Consider the following 24,187-nt stretch of genomic DNA (forward strand, 5'->3'; position numbering starts at 1 on the left):
CGCATCTCGCTCTACCCAGACACGGAGACCACCCGATCTGAGTTCCTTTTTTAAAATAGACGAGGAGAGGAGAGTAGAGATAACATGAGATAGACAGAGTCAGGGGACGTGGCTCCAAGGAGGAGGATGTGGAACACCTGATCCCTTCATTTTTGTTTTCCACTCAATAATTTTAGCTTCGCCTGTGCTTATAGAGAAGGTTTAACTTCATATTAGACTGAACAAAAATTCAAACGCAACATGCAACATTATCATAGATTTTTACTGAGTTACAGTTCATATGATGAAATAAGTCAATGTAAATAAATTCATCAGGCTCTATTCTATGGATTTCACATGACTGGGAAGGCAGATATGTATCTGTTGCTCACCGATATGGGCCTCACAATGGGCCTCAGCATCTCGTTGTGTACTTTTGTGAATTCAAATTGCCATTGATAAAAATGCAATTGTGTTCTTTGTCCATAGCTTATGCCTTTCCAAACTACGTTCACAACGTTGACATCAGCAAACCGACGCCATACATGTGGACTGCGGTTGTGAGGACGGTTGGACGTACTGCCAAATTCTCTAAAATGACGTTGGATGTGGCTTATGGTAGAGAAATGAACATTAAATTATCTGGCAACAGCTCTGGTGGACATTCCTGCAGTCAGCATGCCAATTGAAATAAAAGGCCACATGCCAATGCCAAGCCGGCCTTTTATTGTCCCCAGCACAAGGTGCACCTGAGTAATGATCATGCTATTTAATCAGCTTCTTGATATGCCACACCTGTCAGGTAGATGGATTATCTTGGCAAAGGAGAAATATGTGCACAACATTTGAGAAAAATAAGGATATTGTTGTGCATATGGAACATTTCTGGGATCTTTTTATTTCAGCTCGTGAAAACATGGGACCTACACTTGACATGTAGCGTTTAAATTTTTTGTTCAGTATATTAAGAGATATAATGAGTTGACAAGTGGGTTTCTGATGCAGTTGCTATGCCTGTCCAGTGTAGAGGGGTTTTACAAAATGTTACTGTTGCTCCTACGTTCTTCCTATTTCTTCCACCACGCAATGAAATCCTTTTTTAATACTCTACTTCATGTGGATTCAGGAATTGATCCCGGTCAAGAACAAGAACTAACTATTGAACTATGTTAAAATATTATTACCATAAATATAAGTCCTGCCGAGATTGAAGGTCCTGCTATAACAGAGGCCGTCCTAATATGGGCACCTTATATTTTATTTTGTACCTCGCGCTAATGCTAGTCAGTAGCAGAAGGACCATTAAAGTGAATGAACTCTGTGAATCAATATCCAGTAGACAGATGAACGATAGTACTCCGGCAGATTTAACAGACTGTAGTTGGACATTAATGTCCTCGGGCTGTTTTTTCAAGGAGAGAGAATAATGTAGCTTAGACCTGTCTGAAACAAAAATACGAAAAGATTTTAAAAAAGACCCCCCCTCCAAAAAAAAGGTGGATAGAAGAAAGGTCAGTGGAACAGAAAGAACAAATTGGTGAATATGTTTGGACATGCTGTACATGAACGATGATTAGAAAGGTGAGGCTGGGAACAGGGGCGTGTGATCGTTTTTATGCTAATCACTAGCACTAAGTGCTAGAATTGTGTTTATACTGTATAAAATGTCTGGAAAGAGCTGCCTTCGACAGAACATTATAAGACAGTAACAAAAAATCTGAGAGGAAATTAAAAAGCAAGCTCTCGGCAGCTGGTAACTTATTTATCAAATTTATATATTTTCAGACAATTCTTTTTCAGTCTAAATTATGTTGTACACATACAGCTGTGATTTCTCAAACTTTCTGTCACGCCCTAGAGAGGCCATAGAGAGGCTTTTTATTCTCTATTTTGGTTAGGCCAGGGTGTGACTAGGGTGGTGCGTTCTATGTTCTTTTTTTCTATGTTTTTGTATTTCTTTGTTTTTGGCCGGGTATGGTTCTCAATTAGGGACAGCTGTCTGTCGTTGTCTCTGATTGAGAACCATACTTAAGTAGCCTGTTTTCCCACTATGATTTGTGGGTAGTTATTTTCTGTTTAGCGTGTTGCACCTGACGGAGCTGTTTAGGCTGTGCCTTTTGTTACTTTGTTATTTAATGTTCAGTTATATTTAATAAAATGCCGAACACGTACCACGCTACACCTTGGTCCTCACCTTCTAACGGCCGTTACTTTTCTTTCTTACATCCTTGAAAAAGAAGACTCCTGTGAAAATGTTTCTTACTTGTAAAATATACAAATGAATATGTAAAATGTGTATAAAAATGAATCACACCACTCAAAAGACTCACATTTCTTAAATAATTTAATCGCAAAAAAGTGTCTTTAAAAAATATTTCTACAAGAAAGCATCATTTAAAAAAAAAAATCAATTTGTTTTTTTTGTTTGTTGTTGTTGTTGTCATTAAATACATGTCAAAACTTGCAGAGAGGAACAAAACTATTTCAATATTTTTCTTCCTTTTCCTTTCACTATAGATAATGAAGTCCTAAACATCTCCTTTTGGATTTGCAAAGTGACCAGAACACAGGCATATTATTGTTTTTTAAATGTAAGAAAAGTATATATGTGGACATAACAGTGACAGATGTAGAAGGAACATGGCTGAAGAAAAGGAAAAGAGGAAAAGAGGAGGTATAAAGTCATAGGATTGGTTGAAGTTTGGTAAGGTTCGAGGAGTGGGAGGAGTGTAAACGGGAGGGGGAGGGGCGATTGGCACAGAGAGATACTGGGGATCTACAATAAATGTATAGTCACTTCTGATTGGATTAGTTCAGTAGAACATGATAATACCAGCACACACACACATACACACACACATTCCATTCACATGTCAACACTAAGCAGAAATACAGGTCAGTACGATCTGATTCAACAAGAATATAAGATAACAATACGTCACAATGTAAGGTCATACGTATGAAACATCTATTAGGAATGTCTCCTTAAAAGGTACAAAATACATTTTCAATAGATTTTTATTTTTATTTTTTTTTAAATCAATTTACTGCTGCATCAAAGCTCATAACTTCACGTCCAGCTTTTGTTTGTTTTTCGTCCCCCACCAGGAGTAGAACCCAACAGCGAATAGTTCAACCAAGCTTTTTCCTCATGAATCAAACTCTGAGCTACCATTTTTTTTTCATGAATCAGCATGTCAAGCATGTGATTTTTTTTCAACCTCCATCCCCAGAGAGCAGATAGCCAAGTGGTTAGAGCATGTAGCCTCGTGGTTAGAGGGGTCGCAGATAGCCTAGTGGTTAGAGCAGGAAGCCTCGTGGTTAGAGGGGTTGCAGATAGCCTAGTGGTTAGAGCAGGTAGCCTAGTGGTTAGAGCAGGTAGCCTAGTGGTTAGAGGGGTGGCAGATAGCCTAGTGGTTAGAGCAGGTAGCCTCGTGGTTAGAGGGGTGGCAGATAGCCTAGTGGTTAGAGCAGGTAGCCTAGTGGTTAGAGGGGTGGCAGGTAGCTTAGTGGTTAGAGCAGGTAGCCTTGTGGTTAGAGCAGGTAGCCTTGTGGTTAGAGCAGGTAGCCTTGTGGTTAGAGCAGGGAGCCTAGTGGTTAGAGCAGGGAGCCTAGTGGTTAGAGCAGGAAGCCTCGTGGTTAGAGGGGTCGCAGATAGCCTAGTGGTTAGAGCAGGTAGCCTAGTGGTTAGAGCAGGTAGCCTAGTGGTTAGAGCAGGTAGCCTAGTGGTTAGAGGGGTGGCAGATAGCCTAGTGGTTAGAGCAGATAGCCTAGTGGTTAGAGCAGGTAGCCTAGTGGTTAGAGGGGTGGCAGGTAGCTTAGTGGTTAGAGCAGGTAGCCTTGTGGTTAGAGCAGGTAGCCTTGTGGTTAGAGCAGGTAGCCTTGTGGTTAGAGCAGGGAGCCTAGTGGTTAGAGCAGGGAGCCTAGTGGTTAGAGCAGGTATCCTAGTGGTTAGAGCAGGTAGCCTTGTGGTTAGAGCAGGTAGCCTAGTGGTTAGAGGGGTGGCAGATAGCCTAGTGGTTAGAGCAGGTAGCCTAGTGGTTAGAGGGGTGGCAGGTAGCTTAGTGGTTAGAGCAGGTAGCCTAGTGGTTAGAGCAGGTAGCCTAGTGGTTAGAGCATTGAACCAGAAACGGAAAAGTTGCTGTATTGAATCCCCGAGCTGATAAGGTAAAACATCTGTCATTCTGAACATGGCAGTTAACCCACTGTTCCCTGGTAGGTTATCATTGTAAATAAGAATGTGTTCTTAATTGATTTGCTTAAGTTAAATTAAATGTAAAAAAAATCACTATATTGTTACACCATCTATAACCACTGTGGTTGATACTTTGACCCTGCTGGTCATACGTCGTATCGTATTTGTGTATCTTTGAGCGTCGCTCTATCGATGAGTCATCTCATGTTTTCATGTGTGTCTGAGCCGTTCGCCCGGTCAAGCAGAAATGTCAGAAACAGCTCATTACATACATGAAATGCTGGGTTTCTGTACAGCACTTTGCGACATTTGCTGATGTGAAAAGGGGCTTTATAAAAGACATTGATTGATTGATTGATTGATTGATTGATTGATTGATTGATTGAAAACCCAAAACACACAGCCATCTCTCTGATAGCATTCCATCTACATATTACATTTTGGAAAGTTGTGCCTGACGAACATTGAGATTGTTTTTGTTATCACTATCAGTATTGTACTGTGCCTCTATGCTAAAATAAGATGAAAATTAAATCAAAATAATGATATTTCTTCTGTGCATAATATCCTTCATAGCTTTGAGAAGGTTCAAAGGAAAGACAAAAAAAAGAGGAATATGGCAAAACTTGATTCATGGACACTACCGCTAATATTTTTCACATATTGGATTGATCCACTCCTCCCCAGCAGCTCGAGTGTCTGGAAGAGAATCTCTGTGTGTGTGTGTGTGTGTGTGTGTGTGGGGGGGGTAGCACTGTAATTACCACCCCTCCCCATACAGGTGGTACATCCCATCCCTCAGCCCTCAACCCCACTCCATTCTTACTAAAACACTGATATATTACAGCAAGTGCTCCATATTTCTGCCTGATTTCTTTCTGTCTCCAGGCAAAGGTTGTTTGTCCCCGCACTGTACAAATCAGGCAGAGTGGCAGAGTCCCGACAGAATGATTGCAGCCCGCGCACGAAATAAAAACAAGTCATCATAGTCCGTCTGCTCTGTTCTGTGAATGTTTGCCTCGGAGTGGCAGATTGGCCGGCTGCTTTAATCACTCTGACAAGCTGAGTCCAAGGGGTCAGCCCGGGTCTCATAGAATACGTAACATAGTAAACTGAAATCCGGCACATGCAAAATTAGTATCATATGTTACATTTGGTATGATTACATCAGACAGAATGGGGGCAAAAACAAAAGTAGGGTCTGGTTGGGGTGGATACTTATAACGCAATCGTTGCGTGTGCAAATCTCGTCATGGACAAATTTAGCATTTTAGCAAATATACAACTACTTACTACTTTTTAGATACTTTGCAACTACTTAGCATGTTAGCTAACCCTTCCCCTTCAAAACAACTACTGACTCTATAACCTTAAATCCTAACCCCTAGCCTAGCTAATGTTAGCCACCTAAATAACGTTATTGTTAGCCACCTAGCTAAATGTATTGTTATCCACCTAGCTAACATTAATATTAGCCACCTAACTAACTTTATTGTTAGCCACCTAGCTAACTTTATTGTTAGCCACCTAGCGGACATTATTGTTAGCCACCTAGCGAACATTAGCAACAACTAATTGCAATTCATAACATATCAAACGTAATAGATGATGAACATCCACAAATTAATATTTACCATATGAAACATCATGCTAACTAGAGTGTTCTGGATTTACATTTAGCATGTTACGTCTGCCCCTGAGACCAGGTTGAAAGGGCCCACTTGTCTGAGAGCAGTGGACGAGGGCCCAGTCGCCGAGCTGCACACACACGGAGTTCCGTTTATGGCCCTATCGTTTTAATTAAGAATGGTTTCTTTAATGGCCCTCCATCTCTGGACCTAAAGGTTGCATTGAGAGCGGTCACTGTCACACACCTGTACAAGGTGAGTAGGGTGACGGCGCTGTTTTGAAGGACTTGGGGTAAAAGTACAGCTTGGTACAACGGAACAATTTGGAGATGTACAAACACAGTGAAAATTCTCCATCCTCTGTTGGGTGCATTTAGGGTATTCCTGAAGTTTCATTTGGATAAAGGTGTATGAAAGACAAGTAGTGACAACCTCATAGAACTACACAATATACTCCTCTTGATGAAAGATCGAGGCGGAGGGAAGATACAGCTAAAATAATGTTTTTAGCCTTGGCGGCCATCTTTAGAATTTGAAAGGAAACGCAGAAACATACACTTGAAGGGAGAGTGAGGTTGTTAGCGCAGCATGTATACCTCTAATGGTCTAACCACAGGGTAACTACGGTTTTACAACCCCTTGAAATGCTCCAACCTATGAACAAAACGTCTAACTGCAACTACTCGCTACTTCTCCCTTCCTCACTCTCTCTCTTTTTCTATTCCTGTTCAATCGCTTGCTGTCTGCTCTCTCTCTCTCCATCTGCTCTATCTATCTTATCTATCTATCTTATCTATCTATCTATCTGCTCTCTATCTATCTGCTCTCTCTCTATCTGCTCTCTCTCCATCTGCTCTCTCACTCGCTATGCTCTCTCTCAATCTGTTCTCTCTCTCTGCTCTCTCTCTCTAGATCTGCTCTCTTTATATCTGCTCTCTCTCGCTATGCTATCTCTCTCTATCTGCTCTCTCTCAATCTGCTCTCTCTATCTGATTTCTCTCTCTCTCTAGCTGCTCTCTCTCTAGCTGCTCTCTCTCTCCATCTGCTCACTCCGTCTATCTGCTCTCTTTACCTGCTCTCTTGCTCTGCTGTCTCTCTCTCTCTATCTGCACTCTATCTGCTCTCTCTCTCTGATTTCTCTATCCGTTCTCTCTATCTGCTCTCTCACTCTGTCATCTCTCTACATCTGCTCTCTGTCTATCTGCTCTCTCTATCTGTTCTCTCTCTTCATCTGCTCTCTCTACATCTGCTCTCTATTTGCTCTCTCTATCTGTTCTCTCTCTACATCTGCTCTCTCTACATCTGCTCTCTATCTATTTGCTTTCTCTATATGTTCTCTCTCTACATCTGCTCTCTCTCTTTCTGCTCCCTGCTCTCTCTGTCTGCTGTCTCTATCTTCTCTCTACATAAATAAGCTCTCTCTATCTATCTGCTTTCTGTATCTATCTGCTTTCTCTATCTATCTGCTTTCTCTAACTATCTGCTCTCTCTATCTATCTGCTCTCTCTATCTATGTATCTGCTCTCTCTATCTATCTGCTCTCTCTATCTGCTCTCTCTAAATAGTCTCTCTAAATAGTCTCTCTCTATCTGCTCATTTCACTTGGAATCAAATGATCAATCTCACAATAACACTTTCCCAGTTGATCAAACTCCATTTTGTTTTCATGTTATTTATCTTATTTTTGTTACAAAACATGTACAGGCTGTTTAGAACAACAACAAAAATACAATATCCAATTTTATATGCATTTTTTTTATATTTTTTTTATATAATCATTAATTCATTTACTGAATCCTCTTGGAGCTTCTGTTTCCTCTTCATCATTCTTTTGAATAAAAGTCCACAGTTCAAATGGTCTGTTGTCCAAGTGAGGGGAGAAATAAATACGGTGCGTGGAAGTAGAGAAATTTAACTGGCGTTTTGGGATTGATTTAAACATCCAGATAAATGCAAAAAGAAAGTTACGTGTGTCTGCTCTATTGTGGATGCATATAGTGTATATTTCCAAACATTTTCTATTTCAATAAAATAAAAAATAAAAACATTAACAGTTTGTCCACAGAATAAAGCGTAACTGTTTCCGATATATAATTGTCGCTCCTTGTCACTGTTCAGTTCATGCGCTAATTCTCCACAGTGGGGATATAGCTGAAGCTGCATTGTACATTATGTGTGTGTAACTTGTTACACTCTCGCATTCATAAACACACACACACACACACACAAAAGGCCGGTTGGTCAGGTATGTTGCCACAGTCCTCGCCTAGCTCCCCGACATCACAGAAAGTGTCCAACAGGAAGTACTAAACTCTGACCAGCCAACAGGAAGTACTAAACTCTGACCAGCCCAAACAGGAAGTACTAAACTCTGACCAGCCCAAACAGGAAGTACTAAACTCTGACCAGCCAACAGGAAGTACTATCTTGAAACACAAACCCCAATAACTATAGAACAGAAAATGTAAATGGAGAGCTGATTAAAACAAATAGACATTTATCATAGACAGACACAGTTGATGAGGCTTATGAGCCAATGTTCTCCCCTACGTCTTAGAAAGAGGTCGGTCGGAGACGTTTGGGGGCCAAACTAGCGCGGCCATCTCAGATGCTCTCATTTGACCTCTGATGATCTTCTTATTTTTCACCCTCTTGCACTTCTCCTCCACGTCCTTCTCAGTGGCCTTGTGCATAATAGTACACCTTCAATATGAAGATGGGGTATAACAGACACACACACACAGACACACAGACACACACACACACACAGACACACACACACACACACAGACACACACACAGACACACACACAGACACACACACAGACACACACACACACACACACACACACACACACACACACACACTAAAACAAGTTGTAGCATGGGAGGGACTTCATCTATCGTGTCCAAACACTTCATTTTTTTTGGGTGCGAACGCTTGTTCACTTTTTCAGCTTTTTTTTCTGTATTTTTATACTCAAACAGTGTTCGTCCACTTCCAACTTTAATGTCCGTCAGGGGGGCTGTCCGACAGATGTTAGGGTCAAGGTTCAAGGTTCAAGGAGATGGGTTTTCGCAGGAGGATGACCAAATTCAGGATACAAGAAGATGGGTTGGGTGGAGGGGTTGAGTCCCAGCCATCCTCACGAAAACACACCCGCGCATGCAAACGATCACCCCACACTGGACCAAGTGAGGCACGCATGGGGTTATGGGTTCCGTTCCTTCTCTTTAGAAACTTTTTTTTTTTATACAAAAATCATTCAGCTAAATCTTGTCAAAACGTGGGACTAATAACATAGAACACAACAGGAAACACGGCGCGGAAGACAGAAGAAGAAGAAACAATGTCTAGTCCCTTCGAGGCACTGCAAGCCAGGTTTGTCTTCATCTGATTGGCTGAGATGGTCAGGCAGCTAGGGTTTCCCATTGGCTCTCTCTCTCTCTCTCTCTCTCTCTCTCTCTCTCTCTCTCTCTCTCTCTGGCACAGTTCCCTCTCCTTCCTGTCCTGTCTCTCTGGTTGGTCCATCTCAGACCTGGACAGGCAGTGTTTGGTTCATCTGTAGTCTCATGTCCTGAATGCTGCCTAGAATCTTCTTCTGGTGGCCTGCCAATGTCACTCCTATCCGAAGAAGATCTCTGAGTAAAGAAGAAGAGAGAGAGGGAGAGGTAGGTCAGACATAAACAGTAATAGAATCATACATCATAGTCTTGAGGATGGATACTGTATCAAACATTAAGACGTAGGCTTCCCAATAGGCTTCCCAATAGGCTTCCCAATAGGCTTTCCCAATAGGCTTTCCCAATAGGCTTCCCAATAGGCTTCCCCAATAGGCTTCCCCAATAGGCTTCCCCAATAGGCTTCCCAATAGGCTTCCCAATAGGCTTCCCAATAGGCTTCCCAATAGGCCTCCCAATTCCCAATAGGCTTCCCAATAGGCTTCCCAATAGGCTTCCCAATAGGCTTTCCCAATAGGCTTCCCAATAGGCTTCCCAATAGGCTTTCCCAATAGGCTTCCCAATAGGCTTCCCAATAGGCTTTCCCAATAGGCTTCCCAATAGGCTTCCCAATAGGCTTTAGGCTTCCCAATAGGCTTTCCCAATAGGCTTTCCCAATAGGCTTTCCCAATAGGCTTCCCAATAGGCTTCCCAATAGGCTTCCCAATAGGCTTTCCCAATAGGCTTCCCAATAGGCTTCCCAATAGGCTTCCCAATAGGCTTCCCAATAGGCTTTCCCAATAGGCTTTCCCAATAGGCTTCCCAATAGGCTTCCCAATAGGCTTTCCCAATAGGCTTCCCAATAGGCTTCCCAATAGGCTTCCCAATAGGCTTTCCCAATAGGCTTTCCCAATAGACTTCCCAAAATGTTTACATTAGAGGACATACAGTTGGACACTGTGTCAGATTAACAGGTCTCTGTGTACACTTAATACAATGACTTCCTAAGATCATGACAACAAAATGGTGACACTCCTCAGTGCACCGATACCTGGGCCAGATGTAACATACTTTAATATCCTAGCAGGTGGGCGAGAGAGGGGGGGGGACAGTGGTAATGGGGAGGGGAGGTTAATGTTTAAACAGTGATTTCCGCTACTGTGGGCCAACACTAAAACCTGTCTACCAGACAGCCAGCCAGACAGCCAGCCAGACAGCCAGCCAGCCAGACAGTCAGCCAGACAGTCAGCCAGACAGCCAGCCAGTAAGACCCACAGCCAGGCAGCCAGTTATTAATAAGGAACCAAGCAGAGGAAGTCCTTCATCAGTCATTCCTGCAGCAGACAGTCTGTCGGCGAGTCAACCACTCTGTCGGAGAGTCAACCAATCTGTCGGCGAGTCAACCAGTCAGTCGGCGAGTCAACCACTCTGTCGGCGAGTCAACCACTCTGTCGGCGAGTCAACCACTCTGTCGGCGAGTCAACCACTCTGTCGGCGAGTCAACCACTCTGTCGGCGAGTCAAACAGTCAGTCTGCGAATCAAACAGTCAGTCTGCGAGTCAACCACTCATTTCATGGTGAAGCATTTAGTCTTCACAGTCAGTGAGTCAACTGGTTGGTCATTTCATGGTGAATCATTAGTTAGATGGCAAAGCAGTCAATCCATAATTGTAATCAATCAGTCACCCAGGTTTACGTGCCTTAATAACAGACAAGTAAACTGTCTGTTTCTCTCAGGCTGTGTTTAGACAGGCAGCCCAATTCAGATTTATCCCCCCCCCCCCCCCACTAATTGGTCGTTTGACCATTCAGGGCAGCTCTGAAAAACATCTAATTGTCTGTTTCGTAGTTGAAAAGAGGACAAGGAGTGTTCACTCCTAAATGTGAGATGCAATGGAGGAAATCTGAAAACGCTGACACTCACACAGACTTATTTATTATACATAATAAGGAATGTGTTTTTTTTTGAGAATGGCTGCTCTGAAATAAAAGCTGCACCTGTTTGGCGTCAGTAATCTAATCGCCTCAGTGATGTTGGTTTAACTCAAAAGGCCTCATGTACCAGATTGTTAGTTATAATAACACAAGGACTCTCTTTTCCGCTATTTCGTTTTGTTTTCCCAACGCCGATAACGAAGGAGAGAGAGCAAACCACGGTCGGCGGTCTGGAGGAACGATTAGCAAACCACGAGGACCCCAGCTCCTGTGTACGTTCTCTCCGCTCACACAGACAAAGACACGCACACACACATTCCACCTCTTTCACAGACACTCTTGCTTGTCTGCTCGTTTCCGTCGTCCTCTCCATTTTGCGCTCACACGGGCGTGCACACACACACACACACACACACACACACACACACACACACTCAAAAATAGAGCACTGTCCATGGCAGCAAATTTCGCATAAATAAATTGTTGTTTTTTTTGTTCTCATCAGTTCAACGACGGAGGATAAAATGATGATAAATGAACCACCATTAGAGGAATTACTAGCCATTATGGGTAGGAGAGAGAGCCACTGTACAGCACACCTGTCAGCCTGACAAATTGAAACAAATCACCTACGCATCCATCCCCTTTATTATCCACCTAACGAGGATAATATATTAATCATTATTATCCTAATTCCTTTATTTGATCATAACTGGCCCCATTTCCATGACCTCTTTGACACACATTTCCTGTTACATAAATAGCATGCCAACCTGGCTCTGAAATCAGGGTTGTGTTCATTAGGCCTCAAGTGGAAGAAAACAGACTGAAACAAGGGAGGGATTACCAGGACTTGTACAATGAGACACTTTTCATTTTCATTTTGTATCGCAAAGTGTTTCAAAACGTTGCATTCTTTTACGAACGCGATCGAATTCTGGGTCGACTATACGTCTTTATTGCTTAAAGGGACGGTGGGGTAACGTGCACTTTCATTTGTGTCTGCTCCAGAATGGAGACCTTTTATTGGTCCCTTCCTGATTACCTATTACTTTAAACCCTCCGCGATTGGTCCTTGCTACACTCCATTAATTCTCTCTGGGAAGAGGAAGAGCCTCTAGAAGTTGTGCTTTTTCTTGTCTTTTATTGCCACTCAGGGTCAAGCTCTGGGGTAGTGTTATCCCGATGGTCTCGCACTCAAATCACAGTGAAAACAACAGCCTTGGGTTAGGGTCAGTGAAAACAACAGCCTTGGGTTAGGGTCAGTGAAAACAACAGCCTTGGGTTAGGGTCAGTGAAAACAACAGCCTTGGGTTAGGGTCAGTGAAAACAACAGCCTTGGGTTAGGGTCAGTGAAAACAACAGCCTTGGGTTAGGGTCAGTGAAAACAACAGCCTTGGGTTAGGGTCAGTGAAAACAACAGCCTTGGGTTAGGGTCAGTGAAAACAACAGCCTTGGGTTAGGGTCAGTGAAAACAACAGCCTTGGGTTAGGGTCAGTGAAAACAACAGCCTTGGGTTAGGGTCAGTGAAAACAACAGCCTCCATTATGTGCCACAATTCGAGGTGCATCAGGAATTTCTCTGAAACCAACTCTGACCTAATTCACACTGCAGACAGCCAACCAGATTTTATTAATTTTAATCACCCCCCCCCAACCAATAACTCTGCTGTTTGTCCGTGACAGTGACCCCAGTTGAACTCAACTATCTGAATCGACTCTTTCTTCACTCACTCTGCTGTCATTTGGGCCACGAGGTCGAAGGAGGCAAATCCGGCGTTGAGGAAATTGTCAGCGTAGCGGCTCATCTTGATGGCGTCCAGCCAGTCTCCCACGGTGGTGAAGGTGCTGTAGTCGGGGACGCATCGGTCGAGCAGGGGCTGCGATGCCCTACAGGGGGAGACAAAAAGAAAGAAAAGAGGGTTAAGGTCACGCCTCGACCTCCACCACCGACGAAACCTCACCCTCGAACAACCACCTCGCTCTCCCCCTCGCCCGCCCCTGTAGGGTCAAAGGTCAACTGTCTCAGCCGCCCGACGTAACCTTTGGAGACTGGCTTGGAGGCTCGGACTGGTGTGTGTTCTCTTTGGCGTGACGACCAAGGCAACACAATATGGCAGAGGTGGAAAAACATATTCTCAATAATCTCCCAGACATCATGAAAATGCTTGTGTAATATCAACATGTGTGTTTGTGCGTGTGTGTGTGCGTGTGTGCGTGCGTGTGTGCGTGCGCGTGTGTGTGCGTGCGTGCGCGTGTGTGTGTGTGTGCGCGTGTGCGTGCGTGTGTGTGTGCGCATGTGTGTGTGTGCCTGTGTGTATACAGCGGTTAACACCCAATGAGGCCCTCAGACACTATAAAACATTTTAAAAAACACACCTAATTAATGTCACGAATAGGGGGCTACCTTGCCATTTATATAAACAGCAGTGGAAGTACGAGAAGAGAGAACGAGTGCGAGGGTGAATGACAGGAAGGAGAAAGGAGAAGGACAGAAGTGAGTAGAGTAGAGAGTAGAAAGACGACCACTTTCTCTCTCTCTCTCTTTCCTCTCTCTCTCTGTCCGTTCTCTGCTCTGTTGATCCTTGTCGTTTGATGGCATTAGATTCATAAGGGGGGGGGACAGGGTAGAAGTTATTACAAGTGGCTACAGAGGCTCCATTGAAGGGGTGAGTGCTGCAGATGGATAGAAGGAGTGAAGTTTAATAAGGCCTGTGCTTCGGGGCCCTGAGGGTTGGGGCTAGCTGCCATTAACCCTCAGTCACAGTTCTCTCTTAATAGACCATTGTTAGCCACTCTCCGAAGCCTTGCGTTGAAGGGGAAGCTGTCCGGCCTGGTCTTTCCAAGTCCTTAAGGTCGTTGGAAAGGTCTGGGATCAGGCTAGAAGTTGTTCTACTGGGAGAGGCCACTAAGATAGTATATGTCTGATGTTATGAGGGGCACGCATCTGAGCGGATACACCTCAGCGGGTGTTTCCTCAAGGTTTTTGGTTACCTGTTTCCTATTGGAAGACCGTTTTGGGTTACCTGTTTCCTATTGGAAGACCGTTTTGGGTTACCTGTTTCCTATTGGAAGACCGTTTTTGGTTACCTGTTTCCTATTTGGGAGACCGTTTTTGGTTACCTGTTTCTTATTGGAAGACCGTTTTTGGTCACCTGTTTCCTATTGGAAGATCGTTTTTGGTTACCTGTTTCCTATTGGAAGACCGTTTTTGGTCACCTGTTTCCTATTGGAAGACCGTTTTTGGTTACCTGTTTCCTATTGGAAGTTTCACTAGCTAATGGAGCTACTCAACAACCCCAACTCAAACAAAGAGGAGTAATATTTCTGTTCGCTAGCTGGCTATCCAACTCTCCAATCCTTTAAAGTCGAGGTAAGCTTTCGGTTTTATTAATTTATTACCACTGGAGCCTGCAGGGGGTAACTGCTAAACTGCTTGCTGTACACTGTACTGTGTGATTGTACACATGGATTGGATTGTGGGATTACAAACGCGTTAGCTCTCGTAGCTACGTTGACTATGGCGTTAGATAATATGGTGACAATGATGTAGGCTGTGTGTAGCGGTTATGGTATGAAGGCTTGGCTTGGGGAGGACATTTTCGGCTATTCACATACAGCTGTTGTGTTGTATGATGAAGTCAACAAGTAAAGGGAACATGTGAGAGGAGGAGAGCACGTAGATGCTGTTCATGTGGTTGCTATGAAAGCGAGCCGTGTGTGACGGGTGATAGTCCCAGACTAAAACCCCTCGACCACGCCCACAAATTGGGGAAAATTGTGTTGTTCAATGTACATGTCAAAAATCCTGACCTATGATTTGCAATGCTCCCATGTAGGGAAATAGAGCCTGTGAGAAGAGTCCTGTGGCTTCCGCCTTATCTCAGTTCATTGGTCACGATGGCAACACCCACCCGTAGCACGCGCTCCAGCAGGTGTATCTCACTGATCATCCCTAAAGCCAACACCTCATTTGGCCGCCTTTCGTTCCAGTTTTCTGCTGCCTGTGACTGGAACGAATTGCAAAAATCGCTGAAGTTGGAGACTTTTATCTCCCTCACCAACTTCAAACATCTGCTATCTGAGCAGCTAACCGATCGCTGCAGCTGTACATAGTCTATCGGTAAATAGCCCACCCAATTTTACCTACCTCATCCCCATACTTCAGTGTGGAAATGTGGGTGACCCGGTGTGTGGAAAACATTCAATCAACAATGGCAAGACATTTAACTTGTTTACCAGCGAGTTTGTAACTCCAGTCACTACTTGTAGTTGTACGTCTGTTCGTTTTCTATTGTTGGTCTTGGCTAGCTTAAATATTCTGTGCTGTTACGAGCAAGCATTCATTCACTCCGTGGCTATTGCAGTCTTCATGAAAAGGGGGCATGAGTAGTGAGAATAATAGGGATGTCATGTCTTGTTATGTCTGTTCCTGTCCTTTCTCTTCATTCTCTCTCTCTGCTGGTCTTTTTAGGTTACCTTCTCTGTCTCTCATTCCTCAGCTGTTCTACATCTGCCCTAACTAGCTCATTCTCTCTTTCCCCACCTGTTCTCTCTTCCCCCTCTGATTAGGTCTCTATTTCTTTCTCTGTTCCTGCTACTTTCAGTGTCTGATTCTTGTTTGTGTTTTTTGATGCCAGAAGCAAGCTGTCGTCTCGTTTGCTTCCACCTTGTCCTGTCCTGTCGGAGTCTGCATGCATGGCAGGTGCAACCTGCATTATACTAACGTTCTTTTGTTCCATTGACTACGTTGGAAGAGGATTTATGCCATTCCTGTTTTTTATTAAAGAACTCTGTTTTCTGTTAAAACCGCGTTTGGGTCTTCACTCAAGTTCATAACAAGGGAGCTGAAATGCTGAAAAGTAATCTTCAGACATGTTCTACTTTTCTTAAATGTTGTTTAATAATTGACGAAAGTAAATGTTTTATTTTATTTATTTTTTACTGTCGGCCAATAGGGTAACCTAGGTAACCGCAGGTTGTTTTCCACACAGGCGGTGTTCTATCTAATACAGACTGAGACTGATCATTCATATTGCCACATCTGTTGTGAAACATTTCTTAAACGGAAGCAAATGGAATGAAACTGGGATGTCCAAACTCTCGTTTTAGTTGCAACTGTTTGGACTAATGATTCCACCCCAGATCAGCGAGATGCAGGCAAGAATTTGTTACTGTCTGTCATCTGGATCACTACACATGTTCTCTCGACCTACCTACGTTATCAACTTTAATTCATAGGCTAGGTTGTAGCAACCTCATGATGGGTATAGGGAAATGATGTGAGAAGGATGTAGTAGCATAAACCTATCGATGTTACATGGAGCTGAGTGAATAGAATATATGAACGAACAGAGATCTAATATAATAGAAATAAGGCCATGCTCATTTAAAAAAAAAAAAATGTCCTCCCTAATCTTAAACGGCACTGACACACACACACACACACACACACACACACACACACACACACACACACACACACACACACACACACACACACACACACACACACACACACACACACACACACAGTATGTACTGAAACAACTCACCAATCAAACGTAGCCTGGCTACCGCTACCTACCACTAACGCCATGCCAGATGTCACGGCAGCTCATCTCTCCCTCATTCCTCCCTCGTTAGGCTCGGTGGGGGTGGGGGGCACACCTCTCCGCTGGGCCGTTTAAAATCTCGTTAGCAGCTAATTAAAAGCGTTCCCGTCTTCTTTTTTTTTGCCTCACTCTTACTCTAGCTAATTATCCTCACTTAATCTTCCCGGCCATAACTACAGCTCCAGATCCCCCGTTCCTCCTCCTCTCCTGAAGCAGGGACAAAAAGGTAGGTCAACCCCCCCGGGCTCTTTCCACAAACACAACAGAGGAATGTGGCTAAAAACCTAGACATTGTGAAGCCATCAGTCGAAGAACTTCCTTGTAAGAGCTACTGTTGATTCAACATTTGAATTGAGGAATCAAATAAAATTTTATTTGTCACATGCGCCGAATACAACAGTTGTATACCTTACCGTGAAATGTTTACTTACAAGCCCTTAACCAACAATGCCAGAAATAGAGAAAAATGTAAATATTTTATAAACAAACTAATGTTTAAAGAAACACGATAATTACATAACAATAACGAGGCCATATACAAGGGGGTTCAGTACCGAGTCAATGTGCGAGGGTGCAGGTTAGTTGAGGTAATTTGTAAAGTAACTAAGACAATAAACAGCGAGTAGCATCAATGTAAAAACAAAGGGCAGGGGTTGTCAATGTAAATAGTTTGGGTGGCCATTTGATTAATTATTCAGCAGTCTTATGGCTTGGGGGTAGAAGCTGTTGAGGAGCTTTTTAGTCATAGACTTGGCGCTCCGGTATCGCTTGTTGTGCGGTAGCAGAGAAAACAGTCCAGGACTTGGATGACTGGAGTCTTTGACAATTGTTTGGGCCAACCTCTGACACCACCTAGTATATAGCTCCTGGATGGCAGGAAGCTTGGCCCCAGTGATGTACTGGGCCATACGCACTACCCTCTGTAGTGCCTTACGGTCAGATGCCGAGCAGTTGCCAAACCATTTGGAGATACAACGGGTCAGGATGCTCTCGATAGTGAAGCTGTATAACGTTTTGATGACCTGGGGACACATGCCCAATCTTTTCAGTCTCCTGATTGGGAAAAGGTGTTGTCATGCACATTTCACAACTGTCTTGGTGTGTTTTGACCATGATAGTTTGTTGGTGATGTGGACACCAAGGAACTTGAAACTCTTGACCACTCCACTACAACTCCGTGGATGTGAATGAGGCGTGTTCGGCCCTCCTTTTCCTATAGTCCACGATCAGCACATTGGTCTTGGTTTAGTCCCAGGGTCCTTAGCTTAGTGATGAGCTTTTGGGGTCTGTAGTCAATGAACAGCATTCTCACATAGGTGTTCCTTTTGTCGAGGTGGGAAAGGGCAGTGTGGAGCGGTTGAGATTACGTCATCTGTGGACCTGTGGTATGATTGAAGTAAGATGGAATACAGGCTTACCCATACTTTTGGGGTCTGTAAACCAGTTCTCACATAGGGTCCCAAACCTTTGTGGAGCTCAGAATTCCCAGTGGACCTTGTATGATATCCTGGATGGAATTTTCAAACCAACATAGGTTCTTTCTCAGAATTCCCAGGATTTGTACATATCCTGGATGGAATTTTCCAAGGTTCTAGCTACCCTGGATGGAATATTCCAAGGTTCTAGCTACCCTGGATGGAATATTCCAAGGTTCTAGCTACCCTGGATGGAATATTCCAAGGTTCTAGCTACCCTGGATGGAATATTCCAAGGTTCTAGATATCCTGGATGGAATATTCCAAGATTCTAGGTATTCTGGAAAACCTGTGGAGTTGGGGAGTTGTGCAACCCTACTAGCATCAGATTGAGGTATCTGCTAACTCGGTTGAGATGTGGCAGACTGGTTGTGATAGCTGATAGGCTTACCCGGAAGAGTGCGTGCTGCTGGTGACCACCTTGAGGCTGGCGGCATTGCGGATGAGCTTGTCCAGCGTTGCGACGATCTGGGAGAACTTAGGCCGGAGGTTTCTTTCCTTGACCCAGCAGTCAAGCATGAGCTGGTGCAGTGCCGTTGGGCAGTCCATGGGCGGGGGCAGCCGGTAGTCCTGCTCCACTGCGTTTATAACCTGGAGGGTTGAAGAGGAGAAGAGAGGAGAGATCTGCGTTAAGAGTGGGTTAGAATCAGACCTGGGTCAGATATTTTCTTGGGAATTAGGGGTTTGAATGAAGAGGCATACAAAGGATAGTGTGATCACTGGGCAGAGAAGGGATATGAGGTAGGAAGAGAAAGAGAAGGGATAGGAGGTAGGAAGTGAAAGAGAGATGGGATTATAGTCAAGAAGGGAACAATGTAAGGAGGAAAGATGGAAGGGAAGGCGGAAGGGGGAGGAAGAGAGGGGGAAGATAAGAGAGAGCATGAGAAGGGGGCAGGAAATATGTTAGGGGGAGCGAGTGGGGGAAGGAGGCAGGAGAAATGGAGGAAAGATGGGAGGGGGGAAGGGGACAGGACAGACGGAGGAACGGTTGGAGGGGGGTGGAGAGATGGAAGAAAGACAATGGATGATGAAAGGACAAGGAACCAGAGAATGGGGGATTCAGAGATTGTTACAGTGTTTTTGGGATCGTGGGAACGTGAAGTAAAGTAGTTTCACTCACGTCCTGGTTGCTCATGTCCCAATATGGCCGCTCTCCATACGACATCACTTCCCACATGACGATGCCATAGCTCCACACGTCACTGGCCGAGGTGAACTTCCTGTAGGCAATGGCCTCGGGAGCCGTCCAGCGAATCGGAATCTTGCCTCCCTGTGGATATGCGAATGAGTAGGTGAGCGTGAAATACTGGGGATGGAGTCACACACACACACACACACACACACACACACACACAGAGTCACACACACACACAATTTATTACCACTCATTCAAGACTTGACATAGATGCCAATACACACTCCAAAAGACTCCCTAAGTGTTCTAGACCCTCACCAACCTCCCTCAGTGTCCTAGACACTCACCAGACTCCCTCAGTGGTCTAGACACTCACCAACCTCCCTCAGTGTTCTAGACACTCACCAGACTCCCTCAGTGTTCTAGACACTCACTAACATCCCTCAGTGTCCAAGACACTCACCAGAGTCCCTCAGTGTCCAAGACACTAAGCAGACTCCCTCAGTGTCCTAGACACTAAGCAGACTCCCTGTATTCTAGACACTCATCAGACTCCCTCATCAGACTCCCTCAGTGTTCTAGACACTCACCAACCTCCCTCAGTGTCCTAGACACTCACCAGAGTCCCTCAGTGTCCAAGACACTAAGCAAACTTCCTCAGTGTCCTAGACACTCAGCAGACTCCCTGTATTCTAGACACTAATCAGACTCCCTCATCAGACTCCCTCAGTGTTCTAGACACTCACCAACCTCCCTCAGTGTCCTAGACACTAAGCAGACTCCCTCAGTGTCCTAGACACTAAGCAGACTCCCTCAGTGTCCTAGACACTAAGCAGACTCCCTGTATTCTAGACACTCATCAGACTCCCTCACCAGACTCCCTCAGTGTTCTAGACACTCACTAACATCCCTCAGTGTCCAAGACACTCACCAGAGTCCCTCAGTGTCCAAGACACTAAGCAGACTCCCTCAGTGTCCTAGACACTAAGCAGACTCCCTGTATTCTAGACACTCATCAGACTCCCTCATCAGACTCCCTCAGTGTTCTAGACACGCACCAACCTCCCTCAGTGTCCTAGACACTCACCAGACTATCTCAGTGTCCTAGACACTTAGCAAACTTCCTCAGTGTCCTAGACACTCAGCAGACTCCCTCAGTGTCCTAGACACTCACCAACCTCCCTCTGTGTTCTAGACACTCACCAGATTTGATTTGATTTGACACTCACCAGACTCCCTCAGTGTTCTAGACACTCACCAACCTCCATCAGTGTCCTGGACACTCACCAGACTCCCTCAGTGTTCTAGACACTCACCAACCTCCCTCAGTGTCCTAGACACTCACCAGACTCCCTCAGCAGACTCCCTCAGTATTCTAGACACTCACCAACCTCCCTCAGTGTCCTAGACACTCCCAAAGACTGCCCAGTATCCTAGACACTCACCAACCTCCCTCAGTGTCCTAGACACTCCCAAAGACTGCCCAGTATCCTAGACACTCAGCAGACTCCCTCAGTGTCCTAGACACTCAGCAGACTCCCTCAGTGTCCTAGACACTCAGTAGTCTCCCCCAGTGTCCTAGACACTCACCAGCCTCCCTCAGTGTCCTAGACACTCCCAAAGACCCCCTCAGTGTCCTAGACACTCAGCAGACTCCCTTAGTGTCCTCGATACTCACCAGTGAGCTGGTATAGGTTGGGTCCGTGGCGTCGTCTTCAAGGAATCGTGACAGGCCGAAGTCGGACACCTTACACACCAGGTTGCTGTTGACCAGAATGTTGCGAGCTGCCAGGTCCCGGTGAACGTAGTTCATATCAGAAAGATACTTCATGCCCGCGGCGATGCCACGCAACATGCCCACCAGCTGGATCACTGTGAACTGCCCATCATTGAGCTGGCAGATTCAGAGATAGAGATAAAAAGGTCAGTATATCATATTAAAAACATATATACTAGATTCAATCATTATTTAACACGCTCATATTCTTCTCACACATATATATACACAAACACACATTTACTGCCTGTTGCACACGGATTGAGAAAGTACTTGGTTTGTTTTTTTGGAAATTTTTGAAAGTCTATTGAAAAGTTGTTGGTTAATAGCTAGTTATCTTTTGAGTGACGGGTTGGCATCAGTTGCTGGGACCGCTACTGATTCAGAGGGGTTGGGTTAAATGCGGAAGACACATTTCAGTTGAAGGCATTCAATTGTACAACTGACTAGGTTTCCCACTTTCACTTTCCTTTACTCTCTTTCCAGTGATTCTTCTGACCAAGGTCGGGTCTGAGGAGCTGTTTCGCATAGCAACTAGCCTTGCTGCTAGTTAGCTGCCTACCAAGCTAGCAGGGCTTTCTTGCGGGCTTGAACGCAGCCCGTGACACAGTTAGTCACTGTGTCTGAGATCGCGGATGTGGTTGTCTAGATCCCTGCTGTTTGTTGTTGTTGTTTTTAATCTTTGCTGTGTCCTGTCTGGAACTGAGAGGAATAACAGCGTAACCTATGTTGCAACCATGACAAAGACCAAAGCTGGCCGGAGAACCGTTGAAAATAGTGGTATCTATCACAGGTGAAGGTTCTTTTAAACAAACAAAAATAATTCTACAAGCAGTTGTGTTTCCCAAACAATTAAATAGCTTCAAGTATTGAGTCCAAATGCTGTTGGAGTCAACCAGAAAAGTCCAGGACCTGAAGAACAGTTTGCTGCAAGATGACAGCAATCTGAAGGTCATTGAGAGAGGAGATCAGCTATGAATGTGGATCTGTAATAACACTGATGGAGAAATCAGTTCATCTCCAGGGACGATCAAGGAGGAACAACATGTACAGAATGACATAATCTCCACATGAGACCGAGATGGAGTCTGAGGACAAAGTGAGGGAAATTGTCTTGGAGAAACTGAAGATGGACCACAGGAAGAATGAGGTGGATCGCGACCACAGAACTGGAAAACCCACCATCGGCCCAGGTGACAGGTCCAGGCCGATAGTTGTCAAGTTCCTGAGGTTCAAGGACAAGGCAGCTGTTCTGGAAAGAGCCAAGGACTTGAGAGAAACGTATATCTTCCTCAACGAGGACTTTCCTGAAGCTGTGCGCCAGAAGAGGAAAGAACTTATTCCTGCTCTAAATGTTGCCAGAGCGCGTGGGGACATTACATCCGCTATGACAGGCTCATTGCCCCCCCCTCCTCCCAAAAGCCTGGAAGGGTTGAGAGAGCCAAGCCTATTGGTTCGTAGCTGCAACCCCACAGCACAAACACACTTACACACACACCAACTAATTAATGGACTCCTGAATGTATATATTTTTATGTATATTTTTTTCTCTTGCTTTGTTTTTATTATTTCTATCTCTGACAAGGAAAACAGGATAATTAATATATGTAGCCTATGAAATAAGGTTAATGAAATCAATAACTTGCTAACATCAGATAACATTCATATATTAGCCAGTTCTGCGACTCACTTAGATAATTCATTTGATGATTCGGCAGTAGCAATACAAGGATATAACATCTATAGAAGAGACTGGAATGCTTGTGGGGGGAGGTGTTGCTGTATATATATATATATTCAGAGCCAAGTAATGATTAGAGAATAACTTATGTCAAGTGTTGTGGTTGTAGGTTCACTTGGCACATCTAAAGCCTTTTCTTTTGGGGTGTTGCTATAGACCACCAAGTGCTAACAGTCAGTATCTAAATAATATGTTCTTGTGTGTGACTCTTATGTATGTGTATGTGACTCTTGTATGTGACTCTTATGTGAATGATGTTTAAAAAAATATATGTTGATATAATGTGGATTAATAAGGATCATCCACATGTTGCAATTGATTCATTTATGAAAGAGCTTCTTCCAATTATTGATAATCTTGTTAGTTAAGAAACTGACTGTTAAGGCTCCATGGACTGATGTGGAATTGAATAACTGTATGGTTTACAGAGATGGGGTAAAAATAGTGGCTCGTAAGTCTGGCTACACAACTGACTGGCTGACTTACTGCAAATTGAGAAATGATGTGACTAAACTCAACAAAAATAAACTGTATTATGAAGCCAAGATCAATGATATAAAGAATGACGGGAAAAAAGACAAATTCAACTCCATCTTTCATCGAATCAGATGGCTTATTCATCACAAAATTATTTTGATGTTGCGAATTAATTTATTGATAACTTCATTGGCAAAGTGGGCTAACTTAGACAGGAAATGCCAACAACGAACAATGAGCCATCATACTCACGCATAAAAACATGAATAATGAAAGAAAAGCATTGCAGGTCAGAATTTTGTAAAGATAGTGTGGGTGAGGTGGTAAAAGTATTGTTATCGTTCAATAAAGACAAACCTCCTGGCATTGACAACAGATGGAAAGCTACTGAGGATGATAGCTGACTCTATAGCCACTCCTATCTGTCATATCTTTAATCTGAGTCGAGAGGAAAGTCTTTGTCCTCCGGCCTGGAGGGAAGCCAAAGTAATTCCACTACCCAAGAGTGATAAAGTGGCCTTTACTGGTTTTAACAGCAGACCTATCAACTTGTTGCCAGCTCTTACCAAACTGTTCTGAAAAAATGTTTTTCACCGAATACAATGCTATTTCTCTGTAAACAAGTTAACAACAGACTTGCAGCAAGCTTAAAGATAAGGTCACTCAACATGTACTGCACTGATACAAATGACTGCCGATTGGTTGAAAGAAATTTATAATAAGATGATTGTGGGAGCTGTACTGTTAGATTTCAGTGGAGCCTTTGATATTATTGACCATAACCTGTTGT

At 44.1% G+C, this 24,187-nt stretch overlaps 1 protein-coding gene across 8 annotated transcripts in view; it reads right to left on the minus strand.

The window, feature by feature from the left end:
- Positions 1-2,305: 2,305 nt before the first annotated feature.
- The window catches only part of LOC135524798 (ephrin type-B receptor 3-like), a 112,872-nt gene continuing 90,990 nt past the window's right edge, over positions 2,306-24,187 (minus strand). For all 8 annotated transcript variants that reach the window (XM_064952625.1, XM_064952624.1, XM_064952620.1 and 5 more), the window contains exons 12-16: positions 21,081-21,296; positions 19,388-19,537; positions 18,659-18,858; positions 12,912-13,067; positions 2,306-9,444 (exon numbers count right to left, since the gene is read on the minus strand). In XM_064952625.1, the coding sequence (XP_064808697.1) occupies positions 9,336-9,444; positions 12,912-13,067; positions 18,659-18,858; positions 19,388-19,537; positions 21,081-21,296 (831 nt within the window). In that variant the 3' untranslated portion in view covers positions 2,306-9,335. The remainder of the gene's footprint in view (positions 9,445-12,911; positions 13,068-18,658; positions 18,859-19,387; positions 19,538-21,080; positions 21,297-24,187) is intronic.

The sequence above is a fragment of the Oncorhynchus masou genome, chromosome 31 (genome assembly GCF_036934945.1).
Source record: "Oncorhynchus masou masou isolate Uvic2021 chromosome 31, UVic_Omas_1.1, whole genome shotgun sequence".
NCBI classification, from domain to species: Eukaryota; Metazoa; Chordata; class Actinopteri; order Salmoniformes; family Salmonidae; genus Oncorhynchus; species Oncorhynchus masou.